General features: G+C 40.7%; 1 protein-coding gene across 21 annotated transcripts in view; it reads left to right on the top strand.

Annotated features, from left to right (window-relative positions):
* LOC127639549 (adhesion G protein-coupled receptor L3-like) overlaps positions 1 to 12,375 on the top strand; it is a 296,527-nt gene extending 284,152 nt beyond the window's left edge. For 9 of the 21 annotated variants that reach the window (XM_052123196.1, XM_052121798.1, XM_052122283.1 and 6 more), the window contains 2 exons: positions 6,479 to 6,607; positions 9,914 to 12,375. In XM_052123196.1, coding sequence (XP_051979156.1) covers positions 6,479 to 6,607; positions 9,914 to 10,761 — 977 coding nt within the window. In that variant the 3' untranslated portion in view covers positions 10,762 to 12,375. Of the gene's footprint in view, positions 1 to 6,478; positions 6,608 to 9,133; positions 9,186 to 9,913 lie in introns of all 21 variants that reach the window. The other 12 variants (XM_052123117.1, XM_052122957.1, XM_052123044.1 and 9 more) reach the window with 3 other exon arrangements.
* Positions 12,376 to 20,239: the final 7,864 nt, after the last annotated feature.

Here is a 20,239-nt window from a genome sequence, read left to right as displayed (position 1 = left end):
CACACACACACGTGCACACACATACACACACACCTACACACATTGTCTTGTGTATCTTGCGTCTGCAAGGCATCTTCTGTTCTTTCCTGGTCAAGTAGAGCGTTTGCTGAAGGAATGAACTCATCTGGACTGATTTCACACTGACGGCTCATCTGCAGCACATCAATATCATTACACCATACTTTGAGAACATCTGTTCTTTATTCGCGCGTATGTGAGTGTGAGCGTGAGCGTGTAGATGAAACACGTTCGCAAGGACTGTATATTTTTTCATAAATTACAAACCCAAAATCTAAGTCCTACTTAATAAACTGACCCAAACCCGACCTCTAACGTGAACCCCTCTGAAAGCGGTGTGCTGCTTTTTTGGCTGAGCTTTCTTACCTAGGCGGGGGCCCACCGATGTCTGGGGCTCCACACAATTGTGTGGTTTGCATGGTGGTTAAAACCGCTGCTGAGAATGAGTAGAAAGATCTGAAAGTCCTTTTTGGAACTGAATTTTTGTTTGTTTTTTTATTATTTATTTTTCCTGAATTCCATATCAACAGTATATTTCAATTTTATCATCAAAATAGTGTCTAATTAAGTTAAATCGACAAATTTTCAACATAATGTTACATAATTTTTATAAAATTAAGTGTTTTTGTACAGAACCTGGCAGAAGTGCGCAGCACATGCAAACTATATATATAACTATATGTTTTACTATATATAAATTGCATCCATTGCAGTTTAATAGTCACACTAGGACATAACGTGATTTTAATTTGTGCGCTGAATACGTCAGATGGTATCTGTTTTTGGAATCAAAGCATTTTTACAAGCATGAGTACGGTATTGGACCCAATTCTGATACTAGTATTGGTATCGGGACATCCCTAATAATACAAATAATATAAATAAGGGAGAGCCATAGTCAAATTGGACAGAAGTTTAGTGACGGAGACAGACTCAAGGCACTTACTGAGCTTTCTCTCTCTCTCTCTCTCTGTATCTGTTGAGTGAGACTTTAAAGTTCTGTTATGATGATGGACAGGGCTGGACTGGGAAGAGAAATTGTCCCCGGATTTTATATAGCAACTGGCCCAAAAGTTGCTGAACTTTTCTGCATATCGCGGCGCCAATTTGTAGCCCATTCTGCATAATGCCCAGGCTCATTTTAGATTATCACGGCCCATTCGGCCTGTTTCGCGGCCAACCCACCAGGCCCGCTTGGTTCTCCTGATCGCCAGTCCGCCCCTTATCGGGCCCAAAGTGCGACGGCCCACGGGGAAAATGCCCGGTATGCCAGATTACCAGTCCAGCCCTGATGATGGATTGACCCATTTGAGAGGGAGGAAGTGTCACAATGACAATAAATAGGCTCTTAGTGCACACACACACACACACACACACACACACACACACACACACACACACACTATATATATATATAAATATATATAGGAAGATCAGTCACTGTCCATCATATGTCTGTCTCACTCTCTCCAGCTTTGTCTTTCTCACTGTCTCATATCTCTTAAGCTGCTTATATCTTACTTTTCAATAGATGATTTTCAGAGGTGTACAATCAGCTGAGAGCATGATAAGCATGCCTATTTTGATAAGAATAATCCAATCTCTGTTGAATAATTGAGCTTATATTGTATGTGGATCTTAATTTGAGAACAAATGGAAATGACAAGACTGATTATGAAGTTAATTCTAGGGATGTGCAAAAGAACACATTTTCTAAGCCAAATGCTTGTGTGTGTTAAATGAGCTTGTTTAGGTTTATGACTAGGCCCAGCAGAACCATTTTTATTTATTTATCTATTTATTTATTACGATTTTCTTTTTCTCAAGTCTTGAGAATTCTGCAGAATGGATTTTAAACATGCTAAAATGCATTAAACGAAGCTGATAGAACTACACTCTTATTGGTAGCTGACAGCATAGTCAAATTAGCTAAAATAATATACAATAAACGAACATGCTGGGGATGTGTAGACATTTGTGAATGGCAGGTGTTTCAATACTGCAAAGCTTTCTACTGCGTTCCACAGACACAGATTTGCAAGTATGATGCATCGTTTGGGAAATTAACTAGCTAGTCATGAACGTTTCCCAAAACCGTAGTAGTCACACATCCATCATTGAAACCACAACGGTTCTACAATCAGAACTGTCATTAATGATGTTACGCTGGGGAGTAATAACTTTTGCAGAGATCGAATCAAATGTCAAATTATTTTAACTCATTTACAGTACATGAACACCAGAAAGCTGTTTATTGCAAGAAAGCGGTAATCACATTTACATGCACTGTGTAAGAGGCAGCAGAATTGTTCTGCAATATTGAGGTTTCCCTCTTGCGTCATACTCTGAGATGCCTCCAACACACTAGAGCACATACTCACATGTGCACTCCTCAAATACCTACAAGAATGCCGCTTATGCATTTAAATGGACATGTAAGCCTAAGTCTCTGACAGAAACCTGGGTGTGTTAGACCGTTTAATCTCTGTGATGAGAAGGAGGGCGTGGCCGGGCCATGAGGCTGCATGAACGGCACTGAAACAGCTGATCAGCGGGAGAGCGAGATAAAGGGGAGCCAGAGGTGCCACTTCGAGAGAGAGAGAGAGAGAGAGAGAGAGAGAGAGAGAGAGAGAGAGAGACGCACGCGGCCACGTTTCATGTGTGTCTGTGTTTGTTTTAAGTTAAGTTTGACAGTGGTGCCAAAACCCGGGAGGTAAGAGGAAGCCTTATGTTTTGTTTTTTTAAGTTAATTTATATCATTAAAGTTTATGTTTACTTTTTTGACGGTTCCCGCCTCCTTGCCCACCTTTAACTGTTACAATTTTCCCTTCAGTTCCCTTTAATTGCATAAGGAAAACATTGTTTGCGTTTACCCAACGTTTCAGATCACCACGTTTTCTTAAGTGCATGTCAACAGGGTCAACAGTCTTGAAAGTTTAAAAGAATATAAAAGAATATAGAATGAAAGATATAGAAGGCTCAGTGAAGTCAAATGACATCGAGATACTATGCTTCTAACCACAAGTAAAGAGCTGTCGTTCCAACCACACAACTTTGCAATACTATTTGGAAATGTTCGTTGGAACTATAATTTCGTGAAACACCAGATTGTTGAACTATGTTGGTAAAAAACCCTAGCCGGCCAGCTCTCCCGTCTATCCTGCTCTCAAATGTTTGCTCCCTGGACAATAAACTGGACTACATCCGACTCCAGCAGACTATGCAGCGTGAGCTTAGAGCTTTGTTTTCACGGAGACTCACAGAGTTCCGGACGCCTACATTCAGCTAGACGGGCTCGTTTCGTGCCAACAGAAATGCAGCTCTGTGCTGTAAGACTCGCGCTGGTGGCTTGTGTGTTTACATCAACACGGAATGGTGCAATAACTCTATGCTAGTCTCTAGTTACTGCTCATTGCTGGTGGAGTTTGTGACTTTTAGATGCAGACCTTTTTATTTACCACGGGAATTCACCACTGTTATCATAACCAGAGTTTTACATTCCCCCCAGCGCTAATGCTAATGAAGCGCTCTTTGAACTGTATGGGGCTATGAGCGAACTGCAGAACGCTCACCTAATGGACTGTTTATTGTCGCCGGAGATTTCAACCATGCGAATCTCAAGACAGTGCTCACTAAACTCCATCAGTATGTGGACTTTGCAACGAGAGGGGTGAACATGCTTGATCTTGTTTCAACAAACATCCCAGGCACGTACCTCGCCATCTCAGACCACATCTCTGTTATGCTAATTCCAGAATACGGACCGCTCATCAGATGCACAAAACCACTCCAGAAGCAGGTGAAAACCTGGCCAGCAGGAGCTATCTCTGCTCTTCAGGACTGTTTTGAGTGTACTGACTGGCACATGCTCAGGGAGGCTGCAACATATGGCGACTCTACCAACTTGGAGGAATACACAGCATCAGTGACCAGCTACATCAGCAAGTGCATTGATTATGTCACCTTCTCCAAGACCATCACCACATGCTCCAACCAGAAGCCGTGGATGACTGCGGAGGTGCGTGCACTGCTGAGGACCTGAGACCTGCGACAAGGCTGCCCTAAGAACAGCGAGGGCCAAACTGTCGTTCCAACGTGCTTCAAGGCCACCACCATGGTCCCCATGCCAAAGAAGTCTTCAGTGTCCTGCCTCAATGACTACCGTCCCATCACACTCACACGTCCCATGACATCATGAAGTGCTTCGAGAGGCTCGTCATGAGGCACATTAAGACCCAGCTGCCCCCCTCATTAGACCCACTGCAGTTCGCATATCGTCCAAACTGTTTAATAGACGACGCCATCGCCACCACCCTCCATCTGACCCTCACCCACCTAGATAAAAAGGACTCATATGTTTCAATGCCGTTCATAGACTTCAGCTCAGCATTCAACACAATAATTCCTCAGCACCTGATTGGAAAGCTGAACCTGCTGGGCCTGGACACCTCCCTACGCAACTGGATCCTGGACTTCCTGACTGGGAGGCCTCAGTCAGTCCGGATCGGGAACAGCATCCCCACCACCACCACACTGAGCACTGGGGCCCACAGGGCTGTGTGCTCAGTCCACTGCTGTTCACTCTGCTGACTCAAGACTGTGCAGCAATGCACAGCTCGAACCACATCAATAAGTTTGCCGATGACATGACCGTGGTGGGTCTCATCAGCAAGAACGATGAGTCAGCATACAGAGAGGAGGTGCAGCGGATAACGGACTGGTTTAGAGCCAACAACCTGTCTCTGAATGTGGACAAAACAAAAGAGATGGTTGTTGACTTTAGGAGAGCACATAGTGACCGCTCTCTGCTGAACATCGACGGCATCGATGGGCTATAACAACCCCACTCTCAGCATGTACAATGCTCAAGGTGTGCTGTGTTCTTTTGCTGCTTTATCTTCCTGTGCACTAACTGTGTGTGTGTGGGTGTGTTTGAGGGGAGGGCGCCCGCTATGTCGCTTCAAGTTGAACGTGTTTGCGATCATCTTTGTCCTCTGTCTGGTGCGGTCTGGTCCAAACAAACACATAATATGCACAGCTCGAACCACATCAATAAGTTTGCCGATGACATGACCGTGGTGGGTCTCATCGGCAAGAACGACGAGTCAGCATACAGAGAGGAGGTGCAGTGGCTAACGGACTGGTGTAGAGCCAACAACCTGTCTCTGAATGTGGACAAAACAAAAGAGATGGTTGTTGACTTTAGGAGAGCACAGAGTGACCGCTCTCCGCTGAACATCGACGGCTCCTTTGTGGAGATCGTCAAAAGCACCAAATTCCTTGGTGTTCACCTTGCAGAGAACCTCACCTGGTCCCTCAACACCAGCTCTATTACCAAGAAATCCCAGCAGCATCTCTACTTTCTTCGAAGGCTGAGGAAAGCACATCTCCCACCCCCCATCCTCACTACATTCTATAGAGGGAATATTGAGAGCATCGAAAGCAGCTTCATCACTGCCTGGTTTGGGACTTGCACCGTTTTGGACCGCAAAGCCCTGCAGAGGATAGTGAGGACAGCTGAGAAGATCATCGGGGTCTCTCTTCCCTCCATCAAAGACATTTACAAAAACACTGCATCTGCAAAGCAACCAGCATTGTGGATGACTCCTCACACAAACTCTTCACACTCCTGCCGTCTGGCAAGAGGTACCGAAGCATTCGGGCAGCCATCAGACTCCTCAATACTCAGAGACTGGACTGACACACACACACACACGTGTCCTGAGTTGCACTTTAATTATTGTCACTTTATAACTGTCTGCTACCTCAATAACTGCTATGTGCATAGAACACTATCTCATAGTATGTTATGTTTACATTTGGTAATTTTAGAAACTGTCATCTTTTTGCACTACTGTGTACTGGTTGGCGCTGCACTGTCTCTCACTGTGCCTATTGTCTTGTTAATTTTTAGTCGTTTATTGTACTGTCCCGTACTTTTTGCACACGTTTGCTTGTGCACTTTATATAGGTATGTTATTTAGTCTGTGTAGTCTCATGTGGTTCTGTGTTTGTCCTATGTTGTTTTATGTAGCACCATGGTCCTGGAGGAACGTTGTCTCGTTTCACTGTGTACTGTAATAACTGTATATGGCTGAACGACAATAAAAACCACTTGACTTGACTAATGATGGAAATTGTGACTATGATTGGCCAACAATGCTTTTGGGAAATGCACTGACCTGTCCTAGTTACTTCTGATTATCTGTGTATAGAACACACCCTGCCCCATTAGCCAGTGAGAGACAGTACAATGTATACATGGATGGTCTCATAACCACAATGAACTACAACGCTTAAAAAAAAACAAACATTCGATGTTGTTATGAGAACATTGGTTGAATGTTCTTGCTTTTTCTGTGGCTGCTGCCTGGACGTCTGTATGATAATGCTAATACTGTTGCTGCATTTGTTTGATCTTTTCTGTCTGTTTTTCTCTCCATCTGTGTGGCTGCATCAGGTGCCATGGCCAATCACCTCATCCCAAACTCTCTGCTGCGCACTCACGCCTCTAACAACCCCTATAACACCTTACTGGGCGATTCTGCTGTCTATAACAACCCCACTCTCAGCATGTACAATGCTCAAGGTGTGCTGCATTCTTTTGCTGCTTTATCTTCCTGTGCACTAACTGTGTGTGTGTGGGTGTGTTTGAGGGGAGGGCGCACGCTATGTCGCTTCAAGTTGAACGTGTTTGCGATCATCTTTGTCCTCTGTCTGGTGCGGTCTGGTCCAAACAAACACATAATATCGCCCATGAAATATGAGTTGAGGAGTTCACAAAGCTGAAATAATAACAGTGACTGATAGCTGCATATTGCTACGTGACAGAAATGCATCAGCAATCAATTGTTATACATGTATTAGTGCCAAATCTCAGGACAAATTCGCCTACTTTATGTATATATATTAATATATACTAATTTGGCTCATGCAAATGTATTTGGACATTGACTTGGGTCGTAAATCTTAATTGTGTCATTATCTTACATAATTGCCATCATTATATTTCGCCCACTGTTTTGAAAACACGCAACTTTAATGTGAAGCATTGATTAAAGGAGTGTGCTTCTGCAAAACTGCATACAAAGCAGTGAGTAAGACACATCTCAAGCATTAATTTATGACAGGAATCTACCAGGCACTCGTACTGAGATGCCCAAAGGAGGGCCTGGCATTTCTGAATGATGTCTGCATGAAAGGGCGCATAGGTTAACGACTTCATCTAGACAGAAATCCGACAGCAATCTTTAACCATGCATTAGTACTGAATCACTGAACAAAGTCGTTCACCCCTTTGAAGACACAAAGCTCTGATGTGTCTCATGAAGATGGGTCTGGACAGAAACACTCAACATCGGTCTGTCTTGATTGTGGCAAGTTGCAGCACTGATTGAAAGAATGTACATGCTTTTACAAAGCTGCATGCAAAACTCAGTGCTCAGTTTTTCCGAGCAAGACTTCAAACATCTAGAACGTTCCATTTGAACAGGAATGCACCGTGTGTTCATGCTGAGATGCCCACAGGAGGCCCGACTTCTCCTGTTAGCAATAACGCATCTCTGCACGCAGCTGTCTCATGCATGTCTGTCTGCTGCACTGCTGATCTGCTTCCTCTTCTGTCACCTCAAGCTTTAGAGAGCACCACATTTATAAATCCAGAAGATTTCAGAAGGCTCGACAGACAGAGAGACAAACACATTTCTAGACGACATCAGCAGCAATGGGCAAGTGCTGGATAATGACTTGCAAATCTAGACAGAAATGCTAGTGCAGTTGTTATATGTGTCAGTATGTCTTGATTGTGACATGTCGAAGCGCTAACTCGACTGAAAAGAAAGAGTGCATTTCTGCAGAGCTACATGCAACACAACAACTTCTAGACAGATATTGTATGGATCTGCAATTGTAATACACCGATCAGCCACATCAATAAAACCACCTGCCTAATATTGTGTAGGTCACCCATGTGCTGCCAAAACTGCCAGATGGGCTGGTTTGAGTATTTCTGTAACTGCTGATCTCCTGGGATTTTCATGGACAACAATCTCTAGAATTTACTGCGAATGGTGCCAAAAACCAAAAACACCCAGTGAGGGGCAGTTCTGTGGATGGAAATGTCTTGTTGATCAGAGAAGTCAACAAAGAATGGCCAGACTGGTTCGAACTGACAAAGTCTACGGTAACTCAGATAACCACTCTGTACAATTGTGGTGAGAAGGATAGAGTCTCAGAATGCTGTTCCGAAATGCGGGTTGGCGCAGTTTTGTCAGAACGAGGCTTGTTGTGGCTTATCGGTGTACTTGCATTCGATATGTAGATTTCATGTAGATGGGTTTGGACAAATATAAATATGAACCAATAAATGTTGGGGCTGTATATAAAGTAAGTTCCTTTAGAACATGAATCGACCATGTGCTCAAGCTAAGATGCCTGCAAGAGGCCTGGCTTCTCCAGTTAGCAGTATTGTATCTCTGCAATATTGAGACATCTGTCTCACTCTTGTCTGTCCATTGCACTGATGATCTGCTTCCTATTCTGACCCATCCTGCTTTAGTAAGTGCGACCTTCACGAATGCATACAAATCTGCGAGAATTCGAAGAAAAGCTTATACAGACACATTTCTGGGTGACATGATTAAGGAGGGGCGAGAACAGGATAACCACCTCTTAATCTGCATTGGCAGCATTGTAGCGACCTTGAAATCTAATATCAATAAAAGCCCAGAAAATACGAATAGATCCCAAGCCACTTTTAATGTTCCTCTTTATCTCGATCAATAACTCTCTTACCAAATACAATTCTGACTGTGCAACCACATGCAGAGCAGAGCCCACCACTAACGAAGACAGAAATCCATGCCTGCGCCCTCCAGACGTTTAGTGGTGTCTCAAAGTACAATTTAATGTGGTTTACATGTGTGCCAAGGGTTTGCAAGGGGGGCGTGGGGGTGTGTGTCCGAGGTGAAACAAACGGTTTGAGCGTAACTGTTTATATGCGCTTCATTAATCTGTGTGCAATTTCTCTTTGAGCGGTCACTGTGAATGCTTACCTGTACTCTCTCTCTCTCTCTCTCTCTCTCTCTCTCTCTGTCTCTCCATGCTGTCCTTTAAGAGCCCTACAGAGAGACAAGTATGGGAGTCAATCTAAACATTGCTTACCAAATGTAATTTCCCTTCTTGATACTATAGCAAACACAATTCTGCTAAGAGATGTTTAAATCAATATTCTAATCAGAGAGCACTTTTAACCTCATTCCAATAAAAATCTAATTTTCTCGTCTTTTCATCAATGCAAAGTGATGCTTTTTGTTAAACTAGAAGCTGAATGGACAATTTGCTGTTTTGCAACCAAAGTTTTTATTCTGAAGTAGAAGCTGCTCTCTCTGTTTCTAATGATATATGAGTGTTATATAAAGGCCAGCATGATTTAGTTTGTTGTTTTTACACAGCAAGCGACTGCATGGCTGTTGTGTATTTTTGTGCGCTTGTGAATGTGCCTTGGGTTTTTTTGTGTGTTTTTTTGTTTCTGGCAGCTTTGCTGAGTGTTACAGTATGTCTGTGATATGAATGTTATATGATATGTCTGTTGTAAGAAAGGTTTGCTTTGATTTGAGGCTGTTCAATGTTCAAAATATATAGATGAAGAAGCTCTTGACAGGTAAGTCCACGGGCTTCACTAGCATGTTTCAATTAATTTTCAGTGAGTTCTAAACCTCAAGTCAGCTTTGAACCCTTGACAAATTGAAATACCAATGATGGCAGTAATTTGGAAGCCCAATTAACATCCCCCTTGGGGTTGAATAGTTTCAAGGTGTTCATGTGCATGTTGGACTAATGGATGTGCCAGGCACATGTGATTTTAATTACTGCTCTCTGACTTTTTGTCTTGCAGAGGGAATCCTGAACAATGCTCGGGATACAAGTGCCATGGATACTCTACCACTGAATGGTAACCATGGCAATAGCTACAGCTTGGGTAGTGCCGATTACTTGAGCGACTGCGTGCAAATCATAGACCGCACGTACAATGTACACAAAGAGACCAAACTGGAGAAGCGAATCCTCAAAGAGCTTACCTCCAACTACCTGCCCACCTACCTGAACAACCAAGACCGAACGGCAGAACATGGACGCAACCTGATGAACAAGTTGGTTAACGAAGTCAGCAATGGCGGCGGGGTGAAAGACTCTACCATGTTGCCTGTTAATCTTGCGTTGGGTCTGGACGACTCACCATCTTTCCCACCTGAGGATTTTCTTGGTCTGGAGCTGATCAGGGAAGAGTCCAGTGCACCCTTGCTTCCGCCACCACGTCCTGTCAACCATGCCCAGCCACACCCCACGTCTTTTAGCTCCACCTCCTCATCCCGACGACGCCTTCCTCAAGAAAACAGTGAGAGTTTCTTCCCACTATTGACCGAAGAGCAAATAGAAGAGACTCCATCCCCCCAGAGAGACTCGCTCTACACCAGCATGCCCACGCTGCCTGATCCCGACCACAATGAAACGCATTCGCTGCCTTGCAGCGGCGACATGCACACTCTCCCCAGGAGTGGGGAGCCTGATGAAGTGTACTATAAGAGCATGCCCAACTTGGGCTCACGCAACCACCTGCACCAGCTGCACTCGTACTACCATCTGAGTCGTGGCAGCAGTGACGGCTTTATTGTCCAGCCCAAAGATGAGCTTTCACCTGAAGAGACGCCACAGGAGCCCACACACCTGGTCACCAGCCTATAGAGGACGCCACAGAACATGCACTCCAACCCTCATGCATTCTGCCCACGCCCAGCTCTATTCACCCTCCTGGCCATGCCTATACCCTCTCCTCCATGTGCTCTTTTACGTTTCTGTACCGTTCAGTCGTCTGCAGTCGTTCAACTTTCGTTTTTTATCTGTCTGCAGAGAAATTAACTGCAACAAACAATACAATCTTGGGAGGTGATTTTGTATTGTCATTGGTAGAGAATTATGGGTAACCCTTGTTTGTCAATGATTTTGAGAGCTGACATTCTCTTCGGTCTTGTTGGTTGTGCACTTCTACTTATAGGGAAATGGACCCAAAAATGGATTTACTGTATAACCTTCTGGGATGTATGAGATTCCAAAATGTGTTTTGATTCTCAGCAACCCCAAAGGAATATGAATAACTGCCAGAAACATTGTTAGTAGCTGAGTGCGCCTAGTCAACACCAATCAAGTGACTCAAACTATTTTAATACCACCTGAATCCATGTTTGCTTTTGAATTTTTTGTTTCTTCTGATATGGTGAACAGCAGCACATTTTGCTGCGATAATCCTGCAAAAGTGAAGCAAAACTGATTTAGAACAGTATATAGAAGGACGCTTTCACCACACATGCTCTAGAGAATCCTTTCTTTTTTGCTGTATTAATAACAAATATTAAACCGAGGAGGGAAAAACTAATACCAGAGAATTCTATGATATTTCTGTGTAAATGTACAGACATTAGCGTTACGCAGGATAGTGCTTATTCTGTTACGACGCTCTCCGCTTCCGTAACCATGGTGATTTCAGATCATTTCCATTCTTTCCTGATGGCCTCGTCCTTAGACTGGTTTCAATCAATTTTTTATAATATTGTTTTCTTTCACATCTTCATTTCAATATGAACAATGGCAAGTAACAAAAATGACAGTGAATGTTTCCTTGTTGTATTTGATTTATTGTTCCATTGTCTCAAGTTTGTAGATAAAAGATTAATTAAAGCCCAATATTGAAAACATATCAGCATTTTTGGAGTGATATGAGAAACAGCATAAGGTCATCAAAAAGCATTTGCCAAACACTCGCTAAGGTCTTTATTATTTAGAGTGAGTTTGATAGGGATGCACACAAGGCACTTGTATAATTGAACCGCAGTGTTTTACTTATTGAACACCCACATTTAGAATGAGAGAAGGTAGAATACCTTGTCTTTGCCTTATTTCTTTTCAGTAGGAGAATGAACGGTTATTTATTTCACTAAAGCAAAAAGATGAAAGTAACTATTCTGCAAAATGTCTGGGAAGTAAACATTTATGCAGCACATGTAGTTTTTATCATCACAAATATTATTATAGATTTTATTTATTGCATTTTTCTGTTATTTTACCCTGTGGTTGAATGACCTCTCACTAATATTCGTTGTAACAGTGAAACTTGTTTGCCAACAAATAAATGACTGACAAAGAGTAAAGCCGTGGGTCTGGTAGAGTGTCTCATGTAACGGTGATTCTTCAATTAAGGGCACTTTTGACTACATTAAATGTTGACCAATAAAACTCTTCATCCATGTTAAAAGATTTATCAAATGTCATGGAATAAAGATTTGATCATGGCCTTGATCAACATTTAAGTGGATTTTGGTATAATGTGTGATGATGTGGATTTTGTAACCGTGTGTAATTTTATTTATTTTTTCAGTTTCTCAAGAAAAGCTAGCAATAGTTAGCTACTAGTCAATAACATTTGAATTGAGGGGAAAAGAATCTTTGATTGCTTCTGAATTAAAATGATTCAACGATTTGATAAACCTGCTCTCAGGTCATGATCTTAAAACTTTAAATGACATTTAAGAGCTTAAAAACTGATGGGGACTGCCCCATCACTTCTCATCATAACCAAATGCTGTTCTCTAACAGTTTCGTTGTTCAAATTGGATTAAAAAAAAATAACAAAATAATCTTTTAAGTTCTTAAGAAAAACTACAATGTTGAATTTCCAACCATTTTAAATTTTGTTTGATAAATTCACTATAGAGGGGTAATTAAAGAGTAAGGGACAAGCCCAAAATTGAACAATTCTGGCAAATGTAACCATTAAACATTTGTTAAAAATGCACATTAAAATAAATAAAAAGAAATGAAAGGCACGCCGTAAAGAGGTTTGAAGGTAGAAAAAAAGGAAATAATAGAGATGGATAAAAAAAACTATTCCCTAGACAACAATGACAAGATAATTTCATAATGCCACATTCAAAGAGAAATGAACAAAAGTATAGATTTGTGTTTCTAGTCTAGAAACTGCGAGAGTGAACTTTAGTAAACTTTAAAAGTACGCCAGTCTCACTGGTTGCTGTAAATAAGATTCCTTCTCTGCTGAGATGACGGTATTTCAAATTAAATCAGTTATGTTCAATGAATGAAGGGTGAAAACATGTTTCGAAATTCATTGCTCTTAAAGGAAATTAAAAGACGCAAGATGACAAGTTGCCATGGATACAGAATTCCTCTTCAGTTCTATGGAACAATGAGAAGTGTCTTGCGAAATTGCTTTTATTGACTTATTCTGCTTAATTTGATTTGACACTGGTGGAGGAGAGGGGGGAAAAATGAATGCAGGGATCCTTGAAATGCATCAGGGACAAGGGAAACTTCTTGGAAAATTAAACAACTTTCAGGAGTGTTTGATGCATCATTTCCGATGCTTGAAGCTGCAGGGTCAAACCAAAGCAATGTAGGGAATTAAGACTGTTCAGCTACCACGTAATTTGATTGCACATGCAGAGCATCAATATTTTATGGCTAGATCCCTGTGCGTCCACACTCAATTTTATATGTTTATTTAAAAACATAAAAATTAAAGCTTAACTATATAGTGATTGTATATTTAATTCTAAATTTTTAATCTACGATTAATCTGATGTTTTGTGTAGAAGTTCATGTGTACTGTTTTATTTGTTTTTTAGTCATAAAAAAAGGAAAATGCATGGAGGGGTGTAAATGTGCTTTCTGTGGTTTGTTGAAGACCAGGCGTGCCTAATTGCACATGCAGGAAGGCTGGCTAATAGAGCATTACAGTAGTCCAGTCTAGATATGACAAGCAACTGAGTTGTGTGGCATGTTCAGAGAGGATGGGTCTTATTTTCTTGATTTTGTTGATTGCAAATTTACATGATCAGGCTGTTTTTGAGATGTGATCAGTGAAATCTAGTTGGTTGTCAATGGTTACCCCTAAATTTCTGACTGTTTTGGAAGGTGTTATTGTAGATGAACCTAGCTACATGGTGATGTTGTGCTCCACTGTAGTGTTGGCTGGAAAGACGATGAGCTCAGTCTTTGCTAGGTTGAGTAGCAGGTGGTTCCTTCATCCAGGCCTAGATGTCTGCCAAACAGGAAGATATTCGAGCAGTCATCATGGAGTGGTCGGGCTGGAAAGACAAGTAGAGCTGTGCCTCATCGGCATAGCAGTGGTAAGAGAACCTATGTGCTTGAATGATGGGTCCCAGTGATGTGCATATAGGGAAGATATGTGGGCCAAGCACAGAGCCCTGAGGTACCCCGGTAAGTAACTAATGTGACTTGGACCCCTTACCTCTCCAGGCTACCTTGAAAGACCTACATACCTTAGAGATAAGACTTGAACCATTCAAGCACAGTTCCTGTGTTGCCCAAGGTAGAGAATGTGGACAGGAGGATCAGTTGACAGTGTCAACGGCTGCAAAAAGGTCCAGAAAAATAAGAACAGATGATCTGGATCCAGCTCTCACTTGTCTCAGCAATTAGTTGAGACATTTTTGCACATTTTAATGTGTTTATTTTTTTCCAGTGGTGCAAATGATAGCACATTGTTTCAGCAGCATGAAAGATGTGTTCTTGTCCATTATTGAAACCGGAAAGTAATTCAATGAAAAGCATGTTTCGCAGGTTGCAATTTCCCACAAACATTACATTTTTAAACCACTGATGGTTAGGTTTGAGTTAAAAAAACATGCATTCCCTTAACCGTTTTACATAATTTACCACTAAACACAACTTGCTTTACAACTCGCTTTTGGCACCCCTCTGTGAACATTTCCCCTGAATGCTGGATCTTACCCATACCCGTGTCCAAAACAGTTCTGCTTCAGCCACTGAAGGCAGTGGTTCAAATTGTAGTAAGCACAGACCGAATTTAGCTGAAGAACGTTCAACCTAGTGTCACCAATCTCACAGCGAGATCGATCTGAACGAAAAAGAAGAATGTGAACAGAAAACAATAGATTCATCACTAACCACTGCAAACTAATACATGAGATCAAATTGAAAATCATAACCTGATAAATCATGTCATGCCCTTCACATCAGTCTGCTTAAGGCAAAGGTTTCTTGTTGAAAACAGTGGGCTTACCAGACAACTTGCTAAACAGTCGATGGGCGCTTTTGGCATATATTTAGTGACGTGAAGGGCTGTACGTGTTTAAGAGAGAGTGATCTGAAGACATGTCAGTTTGATTAGTGCTGGTGAAGTGTTTGAGTTAATGAAATGTGCTGAAAAGCATCTCAGAAGCTTTCATTTGATTGATTTACACACATGCACACAGACTTAAACATACTCTCAATCAGTCTCTCTTCAGACACACTGCGCATTATTAAAGAGCCATTACTACAGCTCATAAGAGACGGTGCCAGGAAAACGCCAACATGCTTACACAGCAGCTCTCTATACACAGACATACAGACACTGATCTATGAAGCAGTGGCAGCTGGTGCAAAAAAAAAATTGGTTTTGGTGGGGGGGGGGTGCAATTAACTAATTAAAGTCTATTAATATATTAATTATACAAATTTGAATGGCCTGCTATAACAAACATTCCAAACCAAAAAACAAAACACACTGTAATGTAGCCAGTAGTACTACTTGAACATACATTTTGCCCTCCTTCTGGCCAGCAAAATGTTCAATGATTTTCTCTTTTCCATTCTATTGACAGCATGGCCAATGCATTCAGCCTCTCCTGGGTCAAGGTGTTTCGCAGAAAAGTCTTAATTCGTTTCAAGGTTGAGAAGCACCTCTTAGCTTCCGCTGTTGTCAGGGGTGTGGTGATGAGGATCTTTAAGAGAGTGACAGTCTCTGAAAAGACTTCATCAAGATTGTTCTCCATAAACAGCTGGAGTAGGTCTACAGCACCACAACAGGCTCTGAACGCTTCCTTGCTGTAGATGAGTCTAAGATCTGTCTTAAGCTTACTTCCATTGAGCACTGGATAGGCCTTCAAGGTGTTGCTCAGTGCATCTTAAGGAAATGCCATCTTGTACTGTTCAAACCTGTCGCCATGAAGCAGGTTGGCACTAACAAGGTGGTTTGTGAAGGAGAACCGTTCCCTGGTGTGTCCCAGTATGGTATCGCAGACCTACAGAGAGAAGGATCAAAATTATGTAGTGACGACAAAATGACCTGCACCTGCAACATTTAAAATGACCAACCAATAAGTATTCTTTCTAAATATGGAACAACTAAAGTTATTTTACTGCCACTGTTACAGTTCATGAAGTTGTAAAGAGAGAAAGTAAAGAATTTCAATAATTAGCCAACTCTGAGGGCTTTTACAGAGCCTTTGCTCTCATCTTCAGGACAAAATGTGCTACAGCATTTTGGGATGTTTTTTGGAACAAGCTTATACATGTTTTAGAAAATATATTTGTTCCCCATCTTCACACAAATAGTGCAGTGCAACCAGAATAATACAAAATGCATTGCTGAAGAACTGATGAAGCTAACATTGCTACATCAAAAAGACAATAAATTGTGGGAAAAAACAAATGAGGTTGTTATTTCTAATGTAAATGCCTCCAGTTAAACGGCACTGTCCATTAATATCAATTAAATTCCTCCCGTTGATCATATGTACATACATTGCATATACAACTCTATCTGATGCTAACTATAAATGACGGAGCACATCTTCCTAAAAAATTTAAATATAAATACTATACCTTCAGTGTAACATAGACTGTGACTGATTTCTACAACAAAAAAATCACTTATGCTGCAATCCTTACATGGACCTCTGGACTGAGTGACTGACGCCTCTTCTCTGCATGAGAACCACCTACACTGCTTTGGTCAGCCATGGAATGGAAAGAATTTCTACATAGGAGAAAGAGAATTTAGCATAATAATAACAACAACAACAAAAGCAAAAGGAATCCAGCTACTACCTGATCTTTTGTATGTCCTGCTGGAACTGCTGGATGCTCCCCTTGATAAGAACCAAATCTATGTCCTTCTTCTGGAGTTTGGTAGAGATGAGGTCCATATGTGGGATGATGTGGTGGATAAGTTGCAGAAAGAAATTCAAATCCTCATCCTCCAGCGGCATGGCAAAGGCTCCTGCCTCTCTGACAGTAATGTGGTCAAAGTTACCTCATGAGTCTCATATGCTTTCAAAATAGTGGATAATGTCCTGTCTGTGCTCAAACACAGTATTGATGGCATGGCTGTGAAAGTTCCATCTGATGTTGCTGGATGTTGGTATTCTATGGGCCATTTCTTTATCAAGAACACATGTATGGGTGATCTGGAAAAAAAGCTGGCAAATCCACCAAGGTCAGAAAAAATATCTCACTTTGGCTATGTGAGAAGTGGCCTGTTGCATTATCAGATTGAGCTGATGTGCATAGCAGTGGATGTAGTGGGCATTTGGGTACACATCTTGTACCTTCCTCTGAACACCTGCAGTGGGACCCTTTATCATGCTGGCTCTATCATATGCCTGGCAGATGAGCTTACTCTTCTGATCCTGGATGGCAGCAAGACGCTCTTTTTAGTGCTGTATCAATGGAATCAGTTGTAGCTTACCTCAGAGGGATAAACAAAAAAATCTTTCCTGCACATTACATTTTGGCATCAATGTAGTGCAGCACAAGCACAAATTGGCACTGTGTGGCAATATCCATCGTCTCATCTGCCTGGATTGAGAGAAAATCGCTGCTCTGTGCTTCTTTGATTATGTGTTCCCTCACAACAGACAACAGACAGTCCAGTAGCTTGTTCTGCACAGTTTTCAAAGTTCCCTTAAACACAGTGGCATTCTCATGGTGCTCTTTCAACACTCCATCAAGGGAATCAACAAAATCAGCCAACCTACGGAATATCCCGGGCTTATCTGAGCTCTCACTCTCATCATGGCCATGCAAAGCCAGCTCAAAGGCACCAAAAACTTTCACACAGTCTATTATTCTAGACTGGATGTGTCTATTTTTTTGCCACCTCTTCATTGTGCCTTCTAATGCCAATCCTGTAGCCTTCATCTAGCTGTTCAGCAATGCTAAGCTTCCCAAAAAACTGTAGCCTCATAGGATGGTCTAGATGGCTGTGGCTACTTTAATGACGTTTGCATTTTTCAGAAAGATCTTTTAAGTGTCGTACCCCATTGCCTACAACGCTTCTGTGCTTTTTTTTTCTTCAGGTGAACACATTGTGAAAGGTCCTTTTGTAAAGATAAAACTGAATTTTCTTTGATTTGGAAGAAATTCTGCAATACAGACACTGATCTGTATCACAATCTATCAATCTCAACTACCAATCTATCAACTAACAATTCCAACTCCCAACTAACAAGCTCAACTAACAATCAGTCAACTAACAATCTAACAATCTCAACTAACAATCAGTCAGCTAACAATCGAACAATCTCAACTAACAATCAGTCAACTAACAATCGAACAATTTCAACTAACAATCTCAACTAATAATCAGTCAACTAACAATCAAACAATCTCAACTAAAAATCAGTCAACTAACAATCCCAACTAACAATCTAACAATCCCAACTAACAATCTAACAATCTCAACAAACAATCTCAACTAGCAATCAGTCAACTAATAATCAGTCAACTAACAATCTCCACTAACAATCAATCCACAAAAAATCAGTCAACTAACAATCTCAACTAACAATCTAACAATCTCAACTAACAATCAATCAACAAAAAAATCAGTCAACTAACAATCCCAACTAACAATCAGTCAACTAACAATCTAACAATCCCAACTAACAATCTAACAGTCTCAACTAACAATCAAACAATCTCAACTAACAATCAAACAATCTCAACTAACAATCAAACAATCTCAACTAACAATCTCAACAAACAATCAAACAATCTCAACTAACAATCAATCTCAACTAAAAATCAGTCAACTAACAAGCTCATCAAACAATCAAACAATCTCAACTAACAATCAGTCAACTAACAATCAAACAATCTCAACTAACAATCTCAACTAAAAATCAGTCAACTAAAAATCTCAACTAACAATCAGTCAACTAACAATCCAAACTAACAATCAAACAATCTAACAATCCCAATTAACAATCTAACAGTCTCAACTAACAATCTCAACTAACCATCCCAACTAACAATCAAACAATCTCAACTAACAATCTCAACTAACAATCAAACAATCTCAACTAACAATCAACCAATCTCAACAAACAATCTCAACTAGCAATCAGTCAACTAATAATCAGTCAACTAACAATCTCAACTAACAATCTAACAATCTCAACTAACAATCAATCAACAAAAAAATCAGTCAACTAACAATCCCAACTAACAATCAGTCAACTAACAATCTAACAATCTCAAATAACAATCAATCCACAAAAAATCAGTCAACTAACAATCTCAACTAACAATCTAACAATCTCAACTAACAATCAATCAACAAAAAATCAGTCAACTAACAATCCCAACTAACAATCAGTCAACTAACAATCAAACAATCTCAACTAACAATCTCAACAAACAATCAAACAATCTCAACTAACAATCAATCTCAACTAACAATCTCAACTAAAAATCAGTCAACCAACAAGCTCATCAAACAATCAAACAATCTCAACTAACAATCAGTCAACTAACAATCAAACAATCTCAACTAACAATCTCAACTAAAAATCAGTCAACTAAAAATCTCAACTAACAATCAGTCAACTAAAAATCCAAACTAACGATCAAACAATCTAACAATCCCAATTAACAATCTAACAGTCTCAACTAACAATCTCAACTAACCATCCCAACTAACAATCAAACAATCTCAACTAACAATCTCAACTAACAATCAAACAATCTCAACTAACAATCAAACAATTTCAACTAACAATCAGTCAACTAACAATCAAACAATCTCAACTAACAATCAAACAATTTCAACTAACAATCAGTCAACTAACAATCTAACAGTGTCAACAAACAATCAGTCAACTAACAATCTAACAGTCTCAACTAACAATCAGTCAACTAACAATCAAACAATCTTAACTAACAATCAGTCAACTAACAATCCCAACTAACAATCTAACAGTCTCAACTAACAATCTAACAATGTCAACAAACAATCAGTCAACTAACAATCCCAACTAACAATCTAACAGTCTCAACTAACAATCAGTCAACTAACAATCAAACAATCTTAACTAACAATCAGTCAACTAACAATCTAACA

Source organism: Xyrauchen texanus, chromosome 1, assembly GCF_025860055.1.
Source record: "Xyrauchen texanus isolate HMW12.3.18 chromosome 1, RBS_HiC_50CHRs, whole genome shotgun sequence".
Taxonomy (NCBI): domain Eukaryota; kingdom Metazoa; phylum Chordata; class Actinopteri; order Cypriniformes; family Catostomidae; genus Xyrauchen; species Xyrauchen texanus.
Note: the sequence above shows the minus strand (reverse complement) of the source record. Positions and strands in the feature narration are given on the sequence as shown.